At 34.0% G+C, this 21440-nt stretch overlaps 1 protein-coding gene across 2 annotated transcripts in view; it reads right to left on the bottom strand.

Annotated features, from left to right (window-relative positions):
- LOC111046565 (endoplasmic reticulum resident protein 44) overlaps window positions 1-21440 on the bottom strand; it is a 63216-nt gene extending 41776 nt beyond the window's left edge. The window contains exons 1-8 of one of the 2 annotated variants that reach the window (XM_039436510.1): window positions 21253-21440; window positions 20037-20112; window positions 16835-16987; window positions 14606-14790; window positions 10700-10815; window positions 7867-8162; window positions 6637-6812; window positions 2108-5309 (exon numbers count right to left, since the gene is read on the bottom strand). In XM_039436510.1, the coding sequence (XP_039292444.1) occupies window positions 5139-5309; window positions 6637-6812; window positions 7867-8162; window positions 10700-10815; window positions 14606-14790; window positions 16835-16987; window positions 20037-20112; window positions 21253-21309 (1230 nt within the window). In that variant the 5' untranslated portion in view covers window positions 21310-21440 and the 3' untranslated portion in view covers window positions 2108-5138. Of the gene's footprint in view, window positions 1-2107; window positions 5310-6636; window positions 6813-7866; window positions 8163-10699; window positions 10816-14605; window positions 14791-16834; window positions 16988-20036; window positions 20113-21252 lie in introns of those variants that run through there. The other variant, XM_022332147.2, reaches the window with a different exon arrangement.

Consider the following 21440-nt stretch of genomic DNA (forward strand, 5'->3'; position numbering starts at 1 on the left):
TTCTCAATAATCATCATTACAATTCTATCTTTTATAAATCATAACTCTCTAATTTTGTCAACCATTTCAAAGATCTGGAAGTTGAGAATTCACCTAAAACATGAAAAATGTAACAATAGAAACTACAACCATAGAGAAACAATAGCGTAAGTAGATATCCCATGGTATAGGGCGTTTATGTCGCAACTTTTACTGTTATCCCAAGCCAATTACTGTCGATTATTGTTGATTTTTACTGTTTTGACCGGGTGTATGAACGGCACAATATGAGAGACTACCAGCGTCATAAAGCTTCACGGGAAAGAACTACGTGGACTATCGGCTTGAGATAACAGTAAAAGTTGCGACATAAACGCCCTATGCCATGGGATATCTACTTATGCTATTGTTTCTCAATGCTACAACTGAATTAATTAAACTATCATATTATTTTCAAAATGAACTCAACTTTCGTCTACAGCCAAGTTTACACCAGAGTTGTCAAGAAAAGTCTGTTTACAAATAAGTATCTTCAAAGAAATTTACATTTTTTTCTGTAAAAAAACAAGTTGAATGTTGCTGTGCTTTTTAATAATTTGGCAAGAAATTTGTTGAAATTCTTGTGTTAACTCTTTGTTGAAACTGTAAAAACAGTTTTTTTTTTGTTTTCAACTGTTGAAACTTTTTTAAAACTGCTTTTTATTCTTTGTTGAAACTGTAATTCTTGTGTTAACTCTTCGATGAAACTGTAAAAACAGTTGATTTGTTTTCAACTGTTGAAACTTTTTCAAAACTGCTTTTAAACTTAGTTGGAACGGCAATTCTTGTGTCAACTCTTTGTTGAAACTGTAAAACAGTGTTGATTTGTTTTTAGCTGTTGAAACTTTTTTAAACTGTTTTTTATTCTTTGTTGGAACTGTAAAGGCAGTTTTGTTTTCAACTGCTGAAACGTTTTCAAAACTACTTTTAAACTTTGTTGAAACTGTAATTCTTGTGTAAACTTTGTTGAAACTCTTGTGTAAACGTGGCTTGAGAAACAGTAATTCAATGCAATCTTATAGTAATATCATAGAGAAACAATAGCGTAAGTAGATATCCCATGATATAGGGAGTTTATAACGCAACTTTTACTGTTTTCCCAAGCCAATTACTGTCGATTATTGTTGATTTTTACTGTTTTGACCGGGTGTATGAATGGCACAATATGAGAGACTACCAGCGTCATAAAGCTTCACGGGAAAGAACTACGTGGGCTATCGGCTTGAGATAACAGTAAAAGTTGCGACATAAACGCCCTATACCATGGGATATCTACTTATGTTATTGTTTCTCTATGGTAATATCCTGAGCAAAATATACTAACATAAATTTGTCGTGATATTCTAGATAATAAATTCATGTGAGGAGCATAATTATTATATCAATTAATAAGCGCCCAAATTATTAACGTTTCTATGCACAATATATTTTTTTGTAATTTACAAACTACTAAAGTATGATTCACTTTAAACTAAGCTTTCATTATAAATATATAACATCAATGTTACCTAATCAACAAAGTGAATCTAGACAGTTGATACATAGTAAATGGAAGCGCTTTTGCATAGCAGCAATTTTTAGGACTTGAACACAGAAGAATAATTATAATAATATTATGCTGATGACTTGAACGATGATCATTTTCAGAGAATAAATTAAAATTCTACAATTCACAATTTATAGAAGAATAATTAATACAATAAAATTCAACATAACAAAATTGATTTTAGAGCATCAAACGTAGAAAAAATAATTTATTATCATCCACAGCATTATAATTTGTTCAGACCATAGAATACTCAACAACAAAATATTGAGTACATACAATAAAAAATAGAATGTAAATTGTAGAACAAAAAACATTTAGAAAAGAAAAATCTACATTTGATCATATTCAGTGCTGATGAAATAAATGTATAAATCAAAGACCTTTTAAAGAGATTAGGATAAGACCTTTTAGAGAGATGCATCTTTAAGGTCTTTGGTATAAATAATTATTATCATGCTGATGTAGATAAAAAGTTTAGGGCCGTTTTTTGCGCAGTCAACGCTTAAACGGAATTCAATCAGCTGGTAGTTTAAACTAAAAATGAACCACATTATAACGTGCGAGCCTTGATATGGATTCAGTCCAGTTTAAAATTAAATTTAGTTTAAACTGATACTGTGCAAACGGCCCTAAGTCACAAATTCTTTATAAAGAAGGCCAAGAATGAATATAAATGATTATGGATAAATCAATACAGTTTTGAATACAATGGAAATTTGATAATTTAAAAATCTAATAAACAAGGAATTTGATAATAAGCCTAGGTACCGGTTGCACAAAAGCCGCTTAAATTTTAACCTTGATTAATTCCACGAGACCCAATCAGAGAAGCCATCTTTTCAAAAACACCTTCTCTGATTGGTTGTCGTAAAGTTAATCACGGTTAAATTTTACCGGCTTTTGTGCAACCGGACCGAAATCATAAACATAGTAGGTTTAAGGTACATGAGTGTTTATTTCTCCAACTTGTTACCATTTAAATTTAAAACAATGTAAAGATAATTTGTAATTATCAGACCTCATTTAATGGTGTAACATCGTAAATTATTTAATTCAGGGTAGTTAAGTTTGAGTAATATAAACTTTAAATATATTAAATATATGTTTAAATATATTTTTTATATTAAGTTTTAAATAGAATATGAATCTATTAGGATCATTACTAAATTAATCCTCAATAAGGGAAACAAATTAATTTGTTGAATTAATGGTTAACTCTATCAAATAGAAGAGATTATCAGTGGCTTATCATAGTTGAATGGATTTTATCATTGAAGTAACATAATTTTCACATTACTCAATAGTTCTCTCATAATGCTCAACTAACTAATCGTTAATATACTCAATAACCAATAACTATAGATTCATATTTTATAACTATCACAACAATAAGAAATCGTGCAAATTACATAATTTTATTTCTACAACGAATTTTCAAGTACAACATTAGCATTTTAATAATAACCAACCATCTCTAATAAATTGCAAAAATTACTTCCTATTTTAGAATAATTCAGCATTTTAACCCTTGCTATAGTAATTAAATACGATGATACACAGACTGTACAAGCATAACATAGAAATAGTTCTAGAAGACAATAAGAAATTTTCTAAAATTTAATCCGTTCAACGTGAACCATTCATTCAATTAATATCAAATGTACCACACATCACTCAAGATTTAGGATATTTAAATTTACAAAGCCTATGAACCTTGTATTCGTACATACGAATATCCATAATGCAAACATAATTTAATACATATATCTCACAAGTAATTTCCGAAAATAGGTTTGGATACAACAGAATACGTTTCACTAGATTTTTGTATAACAATGATTAAAAAATTGATCACAATTTGGATTAGAATATCGGAGAAAAATTGTTAAATTGCCGGTTACGAAATTCGAAAAATGTGAGAAAACGATGTCCAACAACTTTCAAAGTTATCTGCTACCAAAGAAACTTTATGGAATTTGATAGAAAAATGTCCAAGGCTTGGAATAAACACGAATTATGTAATAACAAAAAAATGAATTGCGTGAAAAATGTTTGGGGATAGAAACCCTGGAGCATGAACTTCAGCATAAACACAAGCACAGAGTATAGTTAGGCTGGGCGCACACCAGTGTTAGTCAAGACAAGACAAGGCATGATCAGACACGTTCAGTCACAATACTTCACATTGTTGCTTATGACACAACTCACACTGATTAGTCATTGCAGTTAGACATGTCCTCATAAGCAACTGTGTGAAGTATTGTGACTAAACGTGTCTGATCATGTCTTGTCTTGACTAACTGGTGTGCGCCCAGCCTAAGGTATGTAATACCAACAAATAACTGTATTTTGTTTTAAATTCATGATTTGTTTTGTGGGATGGGATGTTTTATTTCATCTAATTTTTGCTTGATTGAAATTTCAATACTGTACCAAATTCACTCTACCATTTACTTACAATTCCTAAATTAAGTTAACCTTCCGGCAGTCGCGCTGTTGTAAAAAGTACAACAGTGTCAGTTTTTTTGCTGCACAAAACTATTGAATGGGTTGGTGTTAGTGAATGAGTCACCTATGCATTCCAAAACTTTCCCCCCATCACTCCACTGAGTTGCAATATCAACCGAGCAATGGTTCAGTCTTTAGGTGCCATTTAGTCGCGACATTGCATAAGATAGGGAAAAACTGTATACGGGGACTGTAAACGAACCAATAATACAGAATTGATGGCTTTGTTTGATGTACCCTACCGGGCTATGAAATGGTAATCATCCAAATGTTCATAGACGTAAAATAATCTAAGAAGATAATGGAAAAAGTGATTATACAAGTGGTTAATATGTTTTGACAGTAAACAGAGTACTTAATACGTGGAAAATTGGATGTTGTAAAAAATACAACACGCGACTGCTCGTTTGATTGAGTAGGGCGGAAGGTTAATTCTGTCGTTTTTAATAATTGTAGAGGCCTAGATTACAAAGTACTCTAGTATCAAATCAAATTTATTATTTCAGAAACAATACAATGATTATCAATCTAACTTTATTGAGATACACCACTTATATATTTGAATGCTTCAATAAAAAAGTAGATAACTTCAATCATGCACCCCGTACAAAGTGGCTACAGCTGCGTTTACACCAAAGTTATTAACAAAATGTTAATAACATAATCCTTATAGATTCTATTAGATTGAACATATCATACAAATGTTGAACATTTGTGTTTGTCAAGTTCCGTTCAATCTAATAGAATCTATAAGGATTAAGTTATTAACATTTTGTTAATAACTTTGGTGTGAACCTAGCTTTAAGTAAAGACCCGTCCAAAATTTGCAACAACTATTTCTATAGAGCAATCTAGACTAGTCTAGCTCTAGTCTAATCGTGTAGCTAGAGTCCACAATGCTCTACGAAATGGACAATTTCAGATTCCAAGGCCCGGTTGCACAACAGCCGGTTAAATTTTAACCATGATTAATTTTACGAGAAAATGAGAAAAGAAACATGACATGTCCGCTTTTGCTGACAGTATAGAGTGCATTTCACTCGACCTGTTTGCAGATGTTGTTCTAGAGCTCATCCCGGAGCAACGTGTAGCGGTTCTTAGAGGGGCCGAGCTTCTTAAATGTGGACTCTGGTGGAGTGGTGGGTGCTCCACTAGGCTTGTGCTCTATGGCCAACACCTCGTTGGGATCGGGGCCGTGATGGAACTCGCGATGCAGTTTGCCCGAGTACAGGTCCTAAAATCCAAACACAAAATAAATCAAATTAATAATAAAATCAAGTTGTTCCTTTCCCATCATTCACAATGAGTTAGGAATAATTTTGTGTATATGAATGTATAAATAAATTAGAAAAAAACTGTCTCTTGACTGTGGAAGAACGAGACAAAATAGCAGCTCGTTATGAGGTCTGGGGATCTGTGGTGCGAGTACAAAGGTGGTGGAGGGCTGAACGAGGGATCCATGCAACACTGGATGCAAAAACTGTTGAAAATTTCTATTCCAAATTACTAACAACAGGGAGTGTCGCAGATAGAAGACGATCAGGAAGACCATCAACGTTAAGGACAGCAGACAATGTTGACAGAGTTCGTAAAATGTTCATGAGGAGCCCTAAGAAATCACTGCATCAAGGATCTCGTGGCTTCCATGGCTTAAAACTGAGATCTTTGTTAAGAATCGTTGCAACAGAGTAACGTGAAAGACCACTTTCACGAGATCCTTGATGCAGTGATTTGTTAGGGCTCCTCATGAACATTTTACGAACTCTGTCAACATTCTCTGCTGTCCTTGACGTTGATGGTCTTCCTGATCGTCTTGCATCTGCGACACTCCCTGTTGTTAGTAATTTGGAATAGAAATTTTAACAGTTGTTGCATCCAGTGTAGCATGGATCCCTCGTTCAGCCCTCCACCACCTTTGTACTCGCACCACAGATCCCCAGACCTCATAACGAGCTGCTATTTCGGCTCGTTCTTCCACAGTCAAGAGAGAGGGCATTTCTAAACTGAAACAAATGAAAATTGGTGTTAAACACAACCTCAAGGAGTGCTCTATCTAACAAATTTGTTTCTAACAAAATTGGTTCATAAATAAAGATATTATAGCTGTATAAAATAGGGAGTGACTTATCAGACACCCTGTAAATCTATAGTACGAAATTATTTTTATATTTATTTGTATAAAATTAGTAAGATGCAGACGTAATAAGTATAGCATTTACTGATGATAATAATATCGAGGGACCTGGCTGGCTCAGGTCTGGAGTTTTTAGGTCACACCTGATCAATTTAAATGCCTCTGACATGACCTAACAACTCCTTTTTAGGTAGCCGGAACCTGTCCATCAGAAAATCTACTGATGGAAATTAAAATATTACGTGTGTTCGTGACGCAGAAGTCTGTATGCACCTTTAGAAGTCATTATGAAAATTGAATACTTGGGCACGTTGCACAAAAGCCGGTAATCGTGATTAAATTCATTTTGTGAATTTAACCGTCTTTTGTGCAACCGGCACGTTAAGTTACAATATACAACAAAACTTTTCCGAAGCACAATTCGCACATACCTTAATGAACTGGAGTAGTTTGCGGGCGTTTCCATGTCCTTGATGTCGGGAAAGAGGTACATGTGACGGAAACTATCAATAGCAATCAGAGGCAACTCATCTTGGCCTTTCCCTAGGTGATGCAGTGGGTGAGCGAAGCGCTCGCCGTCAGCTGTCAAAAAGTTGATGTTTTCTGCAACAAAAAACAATAATATATTAGCCAAAAATACTAAAAAGATTAATAAAATAAATTAACCAAAAATACTACAGAGATACGATAAAATGTCATTAATCAGCCTGGGCAATCGAAAGGATTATCTATTCTGCAGGGAAAACACAATAAATTATCCAAAAATACTATAAGAATCAATTGAAATACAATAAAAAAGTCATTAACCAGGCTGTCAAATAATTTGTTTTCTGCAAGAAAACACAGTAAATTAGTAAAAAACCAATAGAAATACGATGAAAAAGTAATTAAGTAGGTTGGGCAGAACGTACGCCTTAATTTCAAACAATTATTGGCAAGCGTACTTTTAGGCTCAACTCACACTTAGGCGACTCAAGTCGAGAAGAGACTCGACTCTAGTCGAGAGCATGTGTTTTCAAATGGTGAAGGCGCGGAGACCAGAATCGAATGGTCTGAGAGTCACCATTTGGAAACACATGCTCTCCACTAGAGTCGAGTCTCTTCTCGACCAGAGTCGCGTAAGTGTGAGTTGAGCCATAGAGTGGTACTATAAAGTATGTCAGTTTGTCAGTTTTCAACTCCTTCAGTATTCAGATTGTCATGTTTTTAGTTAATCAAGCTTTCAGTTGTCATGATGTGAGTCTATCTAGGTTTCACTTCGACTCCTGGAGCTTTCAGTTCATCATGTTTTCAATCTGACAAGGTTTCAGATTGTTAAGTTTTCAACTCTTTGAGCTTTCAGTTTGTCACGTTTCTAATAGGTCAAGGTTCCAGTTTGTCAGTTTTCAACTCCTTCAGTATTAATATTGTCATGTTTTTATTTAGTCAAGCATGATTTCAGTCTGTCAAGGTTTCACTTCGACTGCTGGAGTTTTCAGTTTATCATGTTTTCATTCTGTCAAGGTTAGGCTACAGATCGTCAAGTTTTCAACTCCTTGAGCTTTTAGTTTGTCACGTTTCTAGTAGGTCAAGGTTTTAGATTGTCAAGTTTTCAACTCCTCAAGTTTCAAGTTAGTTTACAACAGAATTATGAAAGATTATTAGTTGAATAACTCACGTTTCTCCTGTATGAGATCGTTGTACACTATGTCCTTGAACCGTTTGATGATAGCCTCGTCGTTGGGCTTGTGGAAGAGGATGAGGAAGGGCAGGCCCTCCTCAGTCAGCTCCTCGGCGTTCTCAAACGTGATCTCCCTGACCAGAGGGATGCAGCGCTCACTCATCCAGATGTTCGTCTCGTCGTAGCTGGTTAGTGAGCCATTATATGTCTCGTCACGTTCGTTCGACAACGCCACGTCTGGTCTAAACACGACAATCGGCTGGTTGGGCGGGTGCATTTGCTGGACTACGCTCCTGAGATCACAGAAAATATTATCAAATTAACCCAAATTTAGATAAGGTTACACATAGTCCGAAATAGGTTAAGTCTTGTATTTGTTCAACACATAATATCATAGAATATGAGCTTACGCACAGGCCTTTCTTGCCTATGTAAGTTATTTCCTATCTGATTTTAAGTCTTGTATTTGTATTTGTTTAACACATTATATCATAGAATATGAGCTTACGCACAGGCCTTTCTTGCCTATGTAAGTTATTTCCTATCTGATTTTAAGTCTTGTATTTGTATTTGTTTAACACATTATATCATAGAATATAAGCTTACGCACAGGCCTTTCTTGCCTATGTAAGTTATTTCCTATCTGATTTTAAGTCTTGTATTTGTATTTGTTTAACACATTATATCATAGAATATAAGCTTACGCACAGGCCTTTCTTGCCTATGTAAGTTATTTCCTATCTGATTTTAAGTCTTGTATTTGTTTAACACATTATATCATAGAATATGAGCTTACGCACAGGCCTTTCTTGCCTAAGTAAGTTATTTCCTATCTGATTTCAAGATGAAATTAAGTATATTGTATTGATTCTTGAATTTTATACACTTATTGCTCAAGATTCTATGTTACTGCTTTAAATTGTATTTAGAAGGAAAAATAAATTGAATTGAAGAATAATTATTCCGGATGATTCAAAAAAGACTTTACAACTTTGAAATTTCATATAAATCTTATTAAACAAGGTACAGAGCTGTTTCTGGTGTTGTTTTAAAGGAAAACACTTCAAGTTTTTTTACCTTGAACTGAAAATGTTCTATGTGACTTCCGTTGGTTATCCTGCAGACATCCCATCGATAGTTGATTTCTTCCCAGACTTGCACTAGCATTTCAGGTTAAACTTTCTCAACAGCAGCGCAAATCCTTGCTCTAAGTTTAGGTCGAGGACTGGCAAACAAGAGGTACGTACACCATATCTTTTATGAAACCAAACTGTCGATTATGGGACTTGAAGCTCTCGAGATGCACGCCGGGTCGATTTCGTAGGGCTCTTGACAAAACTTTGTCTCAACGACTTCGTCAAATGTGCTTGGACGACCTGAAGATTTTGTATGTTTCACTGAACAACCTGTTTCTACAAAACATTTATCCCAATCATAAATTGTAGGCCGACTAGGAGTATCTTTAATGTACTCGGTTCGAAAATTACGCTGAACTGTTGTCGCAGACTTCGATCCTTCAAACCAAAACACACAGCTAGCACGCTCGGGTCAAGTGAAGGCAGCCATCTTTGACGTAGCATCCGCTAGCGCTTGTGCGGCGCGACCAGGTACTAGCGGACTACGCAAGTCAAAACTTGGAGTGTTTTCCTTTAAAACAACACCAGAAACAGCTCTATACCTTGTTTAATAACATTTATATGAAATTTCAAAGTTGTAAAGTCCGTTTTAAATCACCCGGCATAACTAATCAATTGGTTGGGAGGGAGGATCTGCTATACTACACTCCAGGAATCACATGAAAATATCATACAATCGATACAGTGTTACTACAAAAGAATCGTCGGATTTTATAAGTCTATAACTCATTTATTTGCCTATGTAATTACAAATTCATACAATAATTATTATGAATTTCAATATGGCACTAACGGCAAAGAAAAACTTGTGCGCTATAGTGAGGTCCACGTTATAATGGCAGTGGAGAAAGATAGGGGTACAACATTGCCGAACCTCTGTCTTGTCAATGCCTTCTATTGACGGTAGCAAATAAAGGTTTATTAATGTAATATTAGCTGTTCATTCTCGTTTAATTTTATTAAGCAAAAAATTATATTTTTCAATAATTTAATAATTAAGATGAAATATTTTGTTAATTAGTTATTAATTCTACAATGTTAAAATACGATCTGGCAACAGAGCAAAGCGAAAGATAGCACTATCCGTTTTGTTGAATGATAGACAAGGAAAGCAATACAATTGCTTATCAAGCACTGCCATTATAACGTGGACACACTATACGTTTGAACAACTATATGATAAACATATATTACAATGGAGAGAGAAACAGACCTTATTATAAACAACTGAACTGAATGAAACTACGGAAAGCTAGGTCACATTCCAATCATAAGATCATTACTTAGAGCATCTGCAATCTAAGGTTTGCATAGACTATAGTTTCAGTTGTTACACCATTATGGGTGAAGCCCTACGATTGGCAGTTTTCAGCACTTTCATATTCAGCAGAGGCAGCAATAAATTATTGTTTACGTTAGTTCCTCTAGAGCTTGTTATGGCGCATGAATTGTTGATCTTAGAAACATCACACTAATTAGAGTTGAATAATTAGAATTATCAAAGTAGTTAACTTTCGGAGGAGACGATAAGCCGTCGGTCCCGACTACCTAAAACGTAGTCATCTCTCATCATTATCTCTCTCTCTCTCTCTCATTAACCACGCACAAGCCTAAGAGCTTATGTTGGCATCACCCTCAGTATTATTATTATTATTTTCTGAAACTTTGATCATAGTGCATAACATGGAACTCACCCAAATCCTACATGGAACTGGCAATCATCCTTGAGTGTTGTGGCCACCCGTCTGAATGTATTATACTCGGGACAGTCTTTGTGGTCGAAAAACCCAATAATTATCCTCTTCTTTGTCTGAAACAACAAAATATCATCATTAGTATTACAATTTACAGTAAACAGTATGCATAAAATAATACAATAATCATAGCTACATAAAGATCAAATCACTTCACTAGGCCTTAAATTCATTCGGCCATTATAAATGTTATTTAATTACTTTCATTTATTTACATAGAATGCTACAAAAGCAAGCCCAAAAACAAATGGAATAAAATTAATAATCCAGAAATATTAAATTAATTCTAGAAGAATAGCTAATTGAATATGTTGTTAATTAAATATATCTCTAAAAAACTAAGAGGAAGAAAAGGATAGCACTATCTGCTTTGTCGAATGATAATCAAAGGATAGCAACACCAATGTTAACCTTCCGGCGGTCGCGCTGTTGTAAAAAGTACAACAGTGTCAGTTTTTTTTTGCTGCACAAAACTATTGAATGGGTTGGTGTCAGTGAATGAGTCACATCTATGCATTCCAAAACTTTCCCCCATCACTCCACTGAGTTGCAGTATCAACCGAGCAATGGTTCAGTCTTTAGGTGCCATTTAGTCGCGACAGTGCATAAGATAGGGAAAGACTGTATACGGGGACTGTAAACGAACCAATAACACAGAATTGATGGCTTTGTTTGATGTACATTATTGGGCTATGAAATGGTGATCATCCAAATGTTCATGGGCGTGAAATAATCCAAGAAGATGGAAATAGTTATTTGTGCAACTAGTGCGCAAAGTGACAGTTTGCTGCACCGAAAGAAACGTTTACGCCCGAGCCGTAGGCGAATAGAGGGGCAGCAGAGGAACTTTGCGCACGTATTTCACATTACATTTTTCCTACAGTTACCATTGAATATGAAAAGCGGGTAATTATGGGTAAAATTCCCTGAAATCCATCAAATGTTTTTCTGTGTAATTTTATTATTAATAAAAACCTTAATTTATTTAAAATTGAATAATTTAGTAGTAAATGAATGAAGGCGGCTGTCACTCATGTGGCACTGTGCTGTCGCTTTCATCCACTGTTGTCCACTGCCTCATATTATTATAACGTGTACCACAGTCAGTGCAGTTACCAACTTAATTTTGATTTTCCTGCACTGGTGCTCCATATAACCTACTAACTATTTTGCGTTGCCATGTTGCAAATCTGGAGTACGCAAAGTATTACTTTGCGCACTAGAGCGGAAAAGTGATTCTTTGCGGCCTGCAATCAGTGCAGAAATTGCCACTTTTCAGGATATCTTTAGGAAAAAGTAATTATACAATAATTAATATGTTTTGACAGTAAACAGAGTACGTAACACTTGGTAAATTAGATGTTGTACAAAATACAACACGCGACTGCTCGTGTGATTGAGTAGGGCGCGACTACCGGAAGGTTAATCAAATACTGCCATTATAACGTGGACCTCTCACTATAGTGCATATGACAGCCACAAATGAAATTCACTGAATGCAGGATTAATTATGCACTAATAACTAATGCAGTTAAATAATTTTTATCCAACAGGCCTGAAATTAGTAATACGATGGAAAAAATAATAGTTGCACCAAATAATACGAATCAGAATGTTACTATAGTGAGGTCCACGTTATAATGGCAGTGGAGAAAGATAGGAGAATAACGTTGCCGATCCTCTGTCTTGTCAATGCCTTCTATAGACGGTAGCTGAAACAGGTTTATTGATGTAATATTAACTGTTCATTCTAGTTTAAAATAATAAATTATATTTTATTATGCAAGAAATATTATATTTTTCAATAATTTCATAATGAAATTTCATAATTAAGATGAGATATTTTGTTAATTATCAATTCTACATTGTTAAAAGACGATCTGGCAACAGAACATAGCGAGAGAGAGATAGCTCTATCCGATTTGTTGAATGATAGACAAGGATAGCAATACCATTGCTAATCAAACACTGCCATTATAACGTGGACCTCACTATAGAAGTATTCGTCGAAGTATTGAAAGAGGATGAGGAGTTAGTTGTGAGACAGAAGAGGTGGGAATGAGAAGCAGGAGGAAGAGAAGAAGGAGAAGGAAGAAAAGGAGAAAAGAAGGTCCATTATAACGTGGACCTCACTATATACCATGAGATTTACTTCAAACTGTGTCACCATTGGTTAAATGGGAAGGATTGGAGTTATTCACAAGGAATACTGACATTTTAAAGTGAATCCTATTACATACAACACATGAGCAAACATTTCTTTGATGAATTATTATCCAAAGTCATTGAATGGAGAGTGAATGCACAATAAAATTATTGAAACAATGATAGTAAACATTACGCCAGACATCAATTGTATGATGAAAGCTGCCTGACTTTGAAGTGCGGTAATAAGCTATCATCAGCATTAGAGCTATGAAGCTACCTGTCTATAACCTGTCATCATGAAGCATCAAAAGCTGGCAGTTTTCTATTCTTATTACCTATTCTTTCAAGTAACATATTCCAAAAAGCCTGTTACAAATAATGTAACTATCTGTACCTACCTAATAAAAAAATCAGTGATTTTTCAATTTTTGCTAGTTGAAGTTTCAATTTTTTTACTTTCCTTGCCCTATTACCATTGGAAAGGAAAGTATTGCTTTCCGAAAAAAATAAGGTACCCCAATATGTAAATTTTTATACGTTTCAAGGTCCCCTGAGTCCATAAAAGTGGTTTATGGGTATTGGTCTGTACGTGTGTGTGTGTGTATGAGTGTATGTATGTCTGTGTACACGATATCTCATCTCCCAATTAACGGATGGCAGCTAAAATGGCGAAAATGTTGTCGAAAACAGGGTTTTTCGCGATTTTCTCGAAAACGGCTCCAACGATTTTGATCAAATTTATACCTAAGATTGTCATTGATAAGCTTTATCAACTGTCACAAGTCCCATATCTGTAAAAATTTCAGGAGCTCCGCCCCATCTATGCAAAGTTTGATTTTAGATTACCAATTATCAGGCTTCAGATACAATTTAAACAAAACATTTCAAGTGGTAAAGATTGAGCATGAAAATCTCTACAATTAATGTTCAGTAACATTTTCACCTTAAATTGGAAATAAGCTCGAAATTCGAGAAAATGTGATTATTCAATTGCTAACTGTTTGCAAATGATGATTCTATTAAATCATTCACTATGAAGAGATAGCAGACATCGTGTGTCTCCAGCGTTACTGTCCTGTCACCAGCTGGCTCAAATCTTTGAATAGTAGACCTGAGATGCGCGTGAACACTGGCGTCAGGTGATCAATTTTCATAACGACAAGGAAAGTTGTGTGAGTGCGCCAAACCAGATTTTTATTTATCGTCGTCTGCCTCAACAATAAAAAATAAATTGTTGATAGTATGTAACAGTTTTCCTTTTCCCTTTATTCTATTTCCTTTCTAATTGGATTTTCTCCCTTTTTGATTAATTTCTTTTGCAAAGTTTGATCTCTAATTTCCTATTTTCTTTTCATACTTTGTATTTGTTTCCTTTTACCTGAAACTTAAATCTTTGTAGGGCCATATTATTTTGTGTAAGTTCATTTCATTTCCGTAACTAGCATTCCTGTAACTGGAGACCCGCTAAAAAACCTACGGTTCCGGCAGGACCCTCAATTGTTGAGGGTTTTTGGCCGAATCGGCAGATTAGGAAGCTCACTGATTGACGTTCGAAGATAATCAGCCAATCAGAGAGCTTCCTGCCCTCCTTAAAAACGCTTTGTATGGCTTGGTCCTAATGCTGTCGCACCAAATCAGAGAAAAAATACACTGAACAACGGAACAGATGATCAATTTAGCTTAAAATAGTTTACTCACATCAAGATTCTTAAGCTCGTTCAGCTCCTTGAACTCCTTGATCGGGTCTTCCAGTTGTTTTTTGACGAAATTGTAGAACGCGTCCACAGATCGCTGACCCCTGTACTCCCGTTTTGCCGGCTGCCCGTTCTGAATCACCTTCAGAGTCGGGTACTTGGTGATGTGAAATCTAGTTGCTATGGAATCTGTCCACAAAAACAGAACGAATTAATTTCTCACTTCAAGATCAAGTTTATAAGTTCTCAATCACCTACAGAGTCGGATACTTGGTGATGTGAAATCTAGTTGCTATGGAATCTGTCCACAAAACCAAAAGAAATCAATTTCTCACTTCAAGATCATGTTAATTCATTATCATTCACCTACCCTACTACCTCTAATTACGAATATTGTGGAATTGTAGTTACATGAAGCAACTGTATGCACAATATTCATATTGGAATTATTTGATAGTAAGGTAATAGATGGTGTGGTATTTCTCCATAACTGAAAGAAAAAGACGTTGATGTTGTCAATACAATTAGTGGTATTTAATTATTTAAATTCATAAGGTGAAAACATTACAATATTGGGAAGAAAAAACATGCACTACAGTGAGGTTCACGTTATAATGGCAGTATTTGATTAACAATGGTATTGTGATACCGGTCTATCTGCTTCCACCAAAATATCTGCTTGCATTAACCGTTCATTCTAGTTTATAATAATCAATAATTTTTAATTTGTCAAAAAATATTTTCAATGATTAAAAAATACTTTTTCATAAATGAGATTAGATATTTTGTTGATTATATTTCTACATTGTTAAAAACCGATCTGGCATCGTTGCGGAGCTAGAAACCAATAGCGCTATCTGCTTTGTCGAATGATAGACAAGGATAGCAACACCAATGTTAATCAAATACTGCCATTATAACGTGGACCTCACTATAGTGCCCTTTCATTGACTCAACCGGTTTACGTGAATTCATCCCATTATCCATAGTAAAATATTTTATCTAGTATATCTTAGTATTAAATCTATTAGTGGGTCTATTAGTATTACAACAATAAATTTGAATTAGAAATAAAAAACTTCAATAATTTATATTGAACCTATATACTTTAGTTTTTTATAGTACCTAGCTTTCAAATAGAATATAAACACAAGTCCTTGACAATATTATCTATATATTTTTTACATGATAACCAGTTTTCTTGTACAACAATAGCGTGATAATAGTAGTCTAAACAATCAATATTTGAATAAGGAAAACAGCAAAGAGGAAAGTCTAGACAATGCAAGAAAGATATGAAATCTCATAAAAAATTGAGAATAAGAGTTCTAATCAGAAACTTATCAACCAATTCAACAAACCGTGAATTCGCTAAGCTTTAGAATTTCTTATCAGCATTAAATTCAGTGATAAGTGCGCATTTTTATTCACAAAGGGCAATCTTCTCACAAATTAAGCCTGAGCACTAAGCACTTGACTTAAAGCCATAATTCATTTCTCAGATTCTTGAGACTGCATCTATTTTACTACTTTTTGTAGCAATTAGTACCGAAATAACTTAGCCAACTATTTTTGAATTACATTTATAATAAAAACATTTCCAAACCCATCAACAACAATGTAGCACTATCTATGAATCCTATAGTGAGGTCCATGTAATAATGGCAGTGAAGAAAGATAGCAGAACAACGTTGCCGATACTCTGTCTTGTTAATGCCTTTTATAGACGTTAGCTGATTCAGGTTCATTGATGTAATATTAACTGTTCATTTTCGTTTAAAATAATCAATTATATATTATTAAGCAAGAAATTATATTTTCAATAATTTCATAATGAATTTTCTTAATTAAGATGAAATATTTTGTCAATTATTTATGAATTCTACATTGTTAAAAGCCGATCTGGCAACAGAGCAAAGCGAGAAAGAGATAGCGCTAACCGCTTTGTTGAATGATAGACAAGGATAGCAATACCATTGCTAATTAAACACTGCCATTATAACGTGGACCTCACTATAGAACTAACGAGATAAAAAGAGAAAGAAAGCACTTAGTACCCACTCTCTTTGTCACAGCCGACTTTAACCCATGCTAAGAAAACATTTTCATCGTAAAGGGAATTAATGAAAATAAATCATCGTAGATCATGAAAAATAATTTCAAAAAATCTGCTACTCTTTGAGGACATGAAATTATCTAGTTGAGAAGAGATAGAAAATCAATAATTACTCACTCTCTTTATCACAGTCGACTTTTCCCATGACCACCTGCTGCTGAGGAAATTCAGCTGCCACTTTTGTAGCGGCTTCATCGAAAATCGGCGCCAAAATGTTGCTGAATCGACACCATTCTGCGTAGAAATTTATGACTACTAGCTCGCTAGTGGCTGAAACACACATAATACAACTTACTATTTGACAAATGCGAATTAATTTCTATTTATTTTTTACTAATTGATACATTAAGTACATCATCAAAATAATAGGGAGAGAAAAAATAAAGTAACCTTATGCTATTCCTCTCCCAAATATAGATAAGGCTACACATAGTCCGAAATAGGCCAAGTCTTGTAGTTTTTCACTTCACAAAATTAAAGTTTAGCAGTAGGGTAAACAGTGTAGGCCTATCGTATTGTATTTTTAAATTTGGTCATATTTGTTTAGTTTCTTTGGATTTTTATTCTATTTCTACCAACGAGAATCTTATTAATAGAAAGAATAAGACAATGATGTTGAAACCACTATATTTGTTAAAAAAAAATTTAATTAATTACAGAACCAGGTTTCATGGCAACACCTGCCACATCTCACCTTCAAATACACCTTTAGTAAAGCATCATAATGTACATTTGAATATACAGATTCAATAGAGATCTAATGATACATTAGATTTAATAAGTGTCTTAAGTTAAGTGATTGGACAATACGACTGAGTTTTTAAAAATTGAAACTTTATCAACTTTAAAAACCGGACCTTAATGTAGAAGACTAACTACCAAAGGCAATTCACTAGAGTTTTGAATTTTCACTGTACTATTATTATTATTATTATTATTATTATTATTATTATTATTAGCGTATGGCATATTATAGGTACACACAAATACATAGAGAAAAATCTGGTCATGAGATCGTTGTCAAGTTAATAGAATACTGTAAATATATTAGATTTTGATGTCGAGGTTGTCAATGTAGTGTAGTGACTGTGGAGAAGCCGAAATAAAATCTTCACTGCACTACTGTTGGGCTACTATTAATGAATGCTTAGTTTATACTTCTCGAATGATAAACTTTCAACTATAATAATAATAATTATTATTATTACTTTCAACTAATTTATTGTGAAGAATTTGTTTATCATTAAAATTAAATTCAAATACATCCTACCAAACTTATTGAAACTACTTTCCTTTAGACCAGCAAGAAGCATAGTGATATTTAATTTACAGTGTCATCATTCACCATGAATCCCGTCAATGCTTTTCGTTCAACCAATTATGACAGTTTTGAGTGAACCGCGCTACAGCTATATTATCTGTGTAGGTACTTCATGCGCTTAAAACCGTGTATTATAATAAGTGCGATAAGAAATATGGTATTATAATTAGGCAGATAATGGGCCGGCCTAATGACTACGGTAAACGTGGAAGACAAAATTATTGTCCTATTATAGTGAGGTCCACGTTATAATGACAGTGGGAACAACGTTGCCGAACCTCTGTCTTGTCAATGCCTTCCATAGAAAATTGCTGATACAGGTTTATAAGATTAACTCTTCATTCTCGTTTAAAATAATTAATCATATTCTATTAACCATAAAATTATATTTTTCAATAATTTCATAATGTATTTTCATAATTAAGATGAAATATTTTATTAATTATCAATTCTACATTGTTAAAAGACGATCTGACTACAGAGCAGAGCGAGAGATAGCACTATCCGCTTTGTTGAATGATAGACAAGGATAGCAATACCATTCCTAATTAAACACTGCCATTATAGCGTGGAACATTATAGGCAAATATTTTTATTAATATAGTTGGATTCCTACATATCTGTGACATTAAAGTGACAGATACAGTGAGAATATAATTCTCTCAAGTTTCAATGGGACTGTTTCCACTTAGCCCGGCCGAGCGAGTATAAATAGTCCCATTAAAATTCATGGGGATTATATTTTCACTGTACCGGACACGTTGTTAACTGATATGGGAATTTAGCTTGATAAATAATAAATTTATTGCCAAATACAAGAAATATTTTTACAAATAAAATAATAATTAAATTACAATAGTTTTTGGCGTGACTGGAGAAAGAAGCCTTATTAAGAGCTCCAGCCACGAGTTCTAAAAATCAGAAATATGTTTTTTAATCTAATAACAAATATACAATTCTGTTAATGGATGATAAAAGTCTGAACACAGTGATACATTTCACAACTCTCAGCTTCCTTCTCCGCTACCCTCTACCTTCGCCGCTCCACTATGTTTAAACACCGACACAACTCGTTTTTATTTATTTATTCGTAGATACATAAACGAATCATTTAATCACAAGGTTACCTTATTTTTTCTCTCCCTATTACTTTTATGATGTACTTATTGTGTGAATGAATAAAAAATAGAATGAATATAAATATGACTGAGAATGAATAACAGGTCCAAAACTATTCCACTCCCAAATTTTGATAGTGAATACCATGTCCAAAAAAGTAGTTTTTTATAATATATATCATACATCAAAATACATCAGTTTTTCTTTGAAATAGATTATCTTTAATCTAGATTAACATAAATATATTTTTCACTTACTCAAGGCAATATATTTCTGGGTAGTTCTGAAGATGATATCATGGAGAAAAGATAGCTTGAGAAGGTATCCCATGGTATAGGGTGTTTATGTTTCATTTTTCAATGTCAACTCAAGCCGATAGACCATGTAGTCCTTTTTAGTAAATCTATGCTATACTGGTAGTCTCTCATACTGTCCCGTTCTCACACTCTCACCCAAACAAAAAAGTAATAATAGACAGTAGTCGACAGTAATCGGCTTGAACTAGCTAAAAATCGGCGTAAAATTCAAGCCGGTTTTTTTGTTAACTCAAGCCGCTTACTGTCGACTACTGTCTATTACTACTGCTTTGGCCGGGTGAGAGAGTAAAAACGGCACAGTATGAGAGACTACCAGCTTCACGATAAAAATCTACTAGGACTATCGGCTTTACAGTTAACAGTGAAAATTGGAACATAAACGATCTAAATCAAGGTATATCTTCTTATGCTACCTATCTTTTCTCTAAAGTGATAGTAGGCGTAAATATAACCTTCAGTGACCCATACTGAGTGATATTTATTCAGTAAGGCGATATAATGTAGTAGTAGCTTCTTTTACTTTATTTACTCTTTGAAATAGTATAGCCTATAATTAACTCACCAAGTGTAGTGTCGATGGTGGATTGCGTGAGGGATACAGCACCACTATCCGTGGGCCTATAACAGCTGAATGAAATCTGTAAAAGAATAGAACAAACATAATTTGTTATTGCTGATTTTTATTGTTAATTTGTTTTGTGAAATTGATAGGCCTATTTCTAGAGTTACAGAATACATTTTAATATGCTCATCTATAAATCTTAAAATATATTGTTATTTCCTAAAGCGACCCATATACCTGCAATATTATCGTACCATAGAGAAAAGTTAGCATAAGAAGATATCCCATGGTATAGGTAGTTTATGTTCCAAATTTCAAGCCGATTTTTTTGTTAGCTAAAGATGATTACTATTATTAGTATTTTGTTGGGATGAGTGTAAAAACGGTTAAGTGTGGGAGACTACCAGCGTCACATAGCTGCACCAAAAACAAGTACTAGGCTAGGCTATCAGCTTTAGTTAGCATTGAAAATCGAAACTTTAACGCCCTATACCATGGGATGTTCTTGTGCTATATTTTCCTTATGAAAATAGCCTACCTAAGTATTACAACAAATCACAATACTGTAGTAAACATGCCATAGACACTGCTGTCTAGTCTTCAACTTATGAATGAATTTTATGAAAGTATTATTAGCTAATCAATTTGGTCAACTGTTTTTCAATAAAGACAACATGTTAATATTTTCTAACCTTTCTTAGGAGAGTAGAAACAAATTACATTTTTCTTGGAAACTTTATTTGTACATGAAGAATTAAAATTTAATCCGTGGTTTGTATTGAAATCGTAGAGGCTAATAGGTACAACATAACCTCACACAAGTTTTATTTTACCAACATAGAAGTACTAGTAATTGTCAGAATATATAGCCTAATTAAATTTATGAAATGAGACGTAACTGAAGCAAGAGCAATATTTATAAATTAAAGAGAAAGTGAATTCCGATGTCGATAACATAGAAATGCAATTGCCTACATCAGCAAATCTAACAGTAAATTTTTTAAATTCTTATCAGTTAGTCTACTCCCGACAATAAGTGCTATTTTTTGAGAGTTATAGATTGGTTTGAGAGAAATATCTGATAGAAACAGAAATTTACATTCCAAATTAAGTTTATAAATAAATAAAATTGGAAATAAGACAGGTGGATGACACTCTGCTGCATTTTGGTTTACTTGAATGTGTACGTTATCTTGAATTATGACTAGTTACTTACGCAGATATGAAGAAATACGGTAAACTTCAAACTTGTAAGTCCATGAAGAAGTCCCATTATTAATTGTTTTTAAAGAAAAGCCAATTAACCGGTGAAATTATTCACACAGCAAAATAATTTATGAAAGAATAGAAAAACAGCACACGCACTCACAGCTCACACACGAAACACAGACACACACAGAAACC

This window comes from Nilaparvata lugens, chromosome 10 (genome assembly GCF_014356525.2).
Source record: "Nilaparvata lugens isolate BPH chromosome 10, ASM1435652v1, whole genome shotgun sequence".
In the NCBI taxonomy this organism is placed as follows: domain Eukaryota; kingdom Metazoa; phylum Arthropoda; class Insecta; order Hemiptera; family Delphacidae; genus Nilaparvata; species Nilaparvata lugens.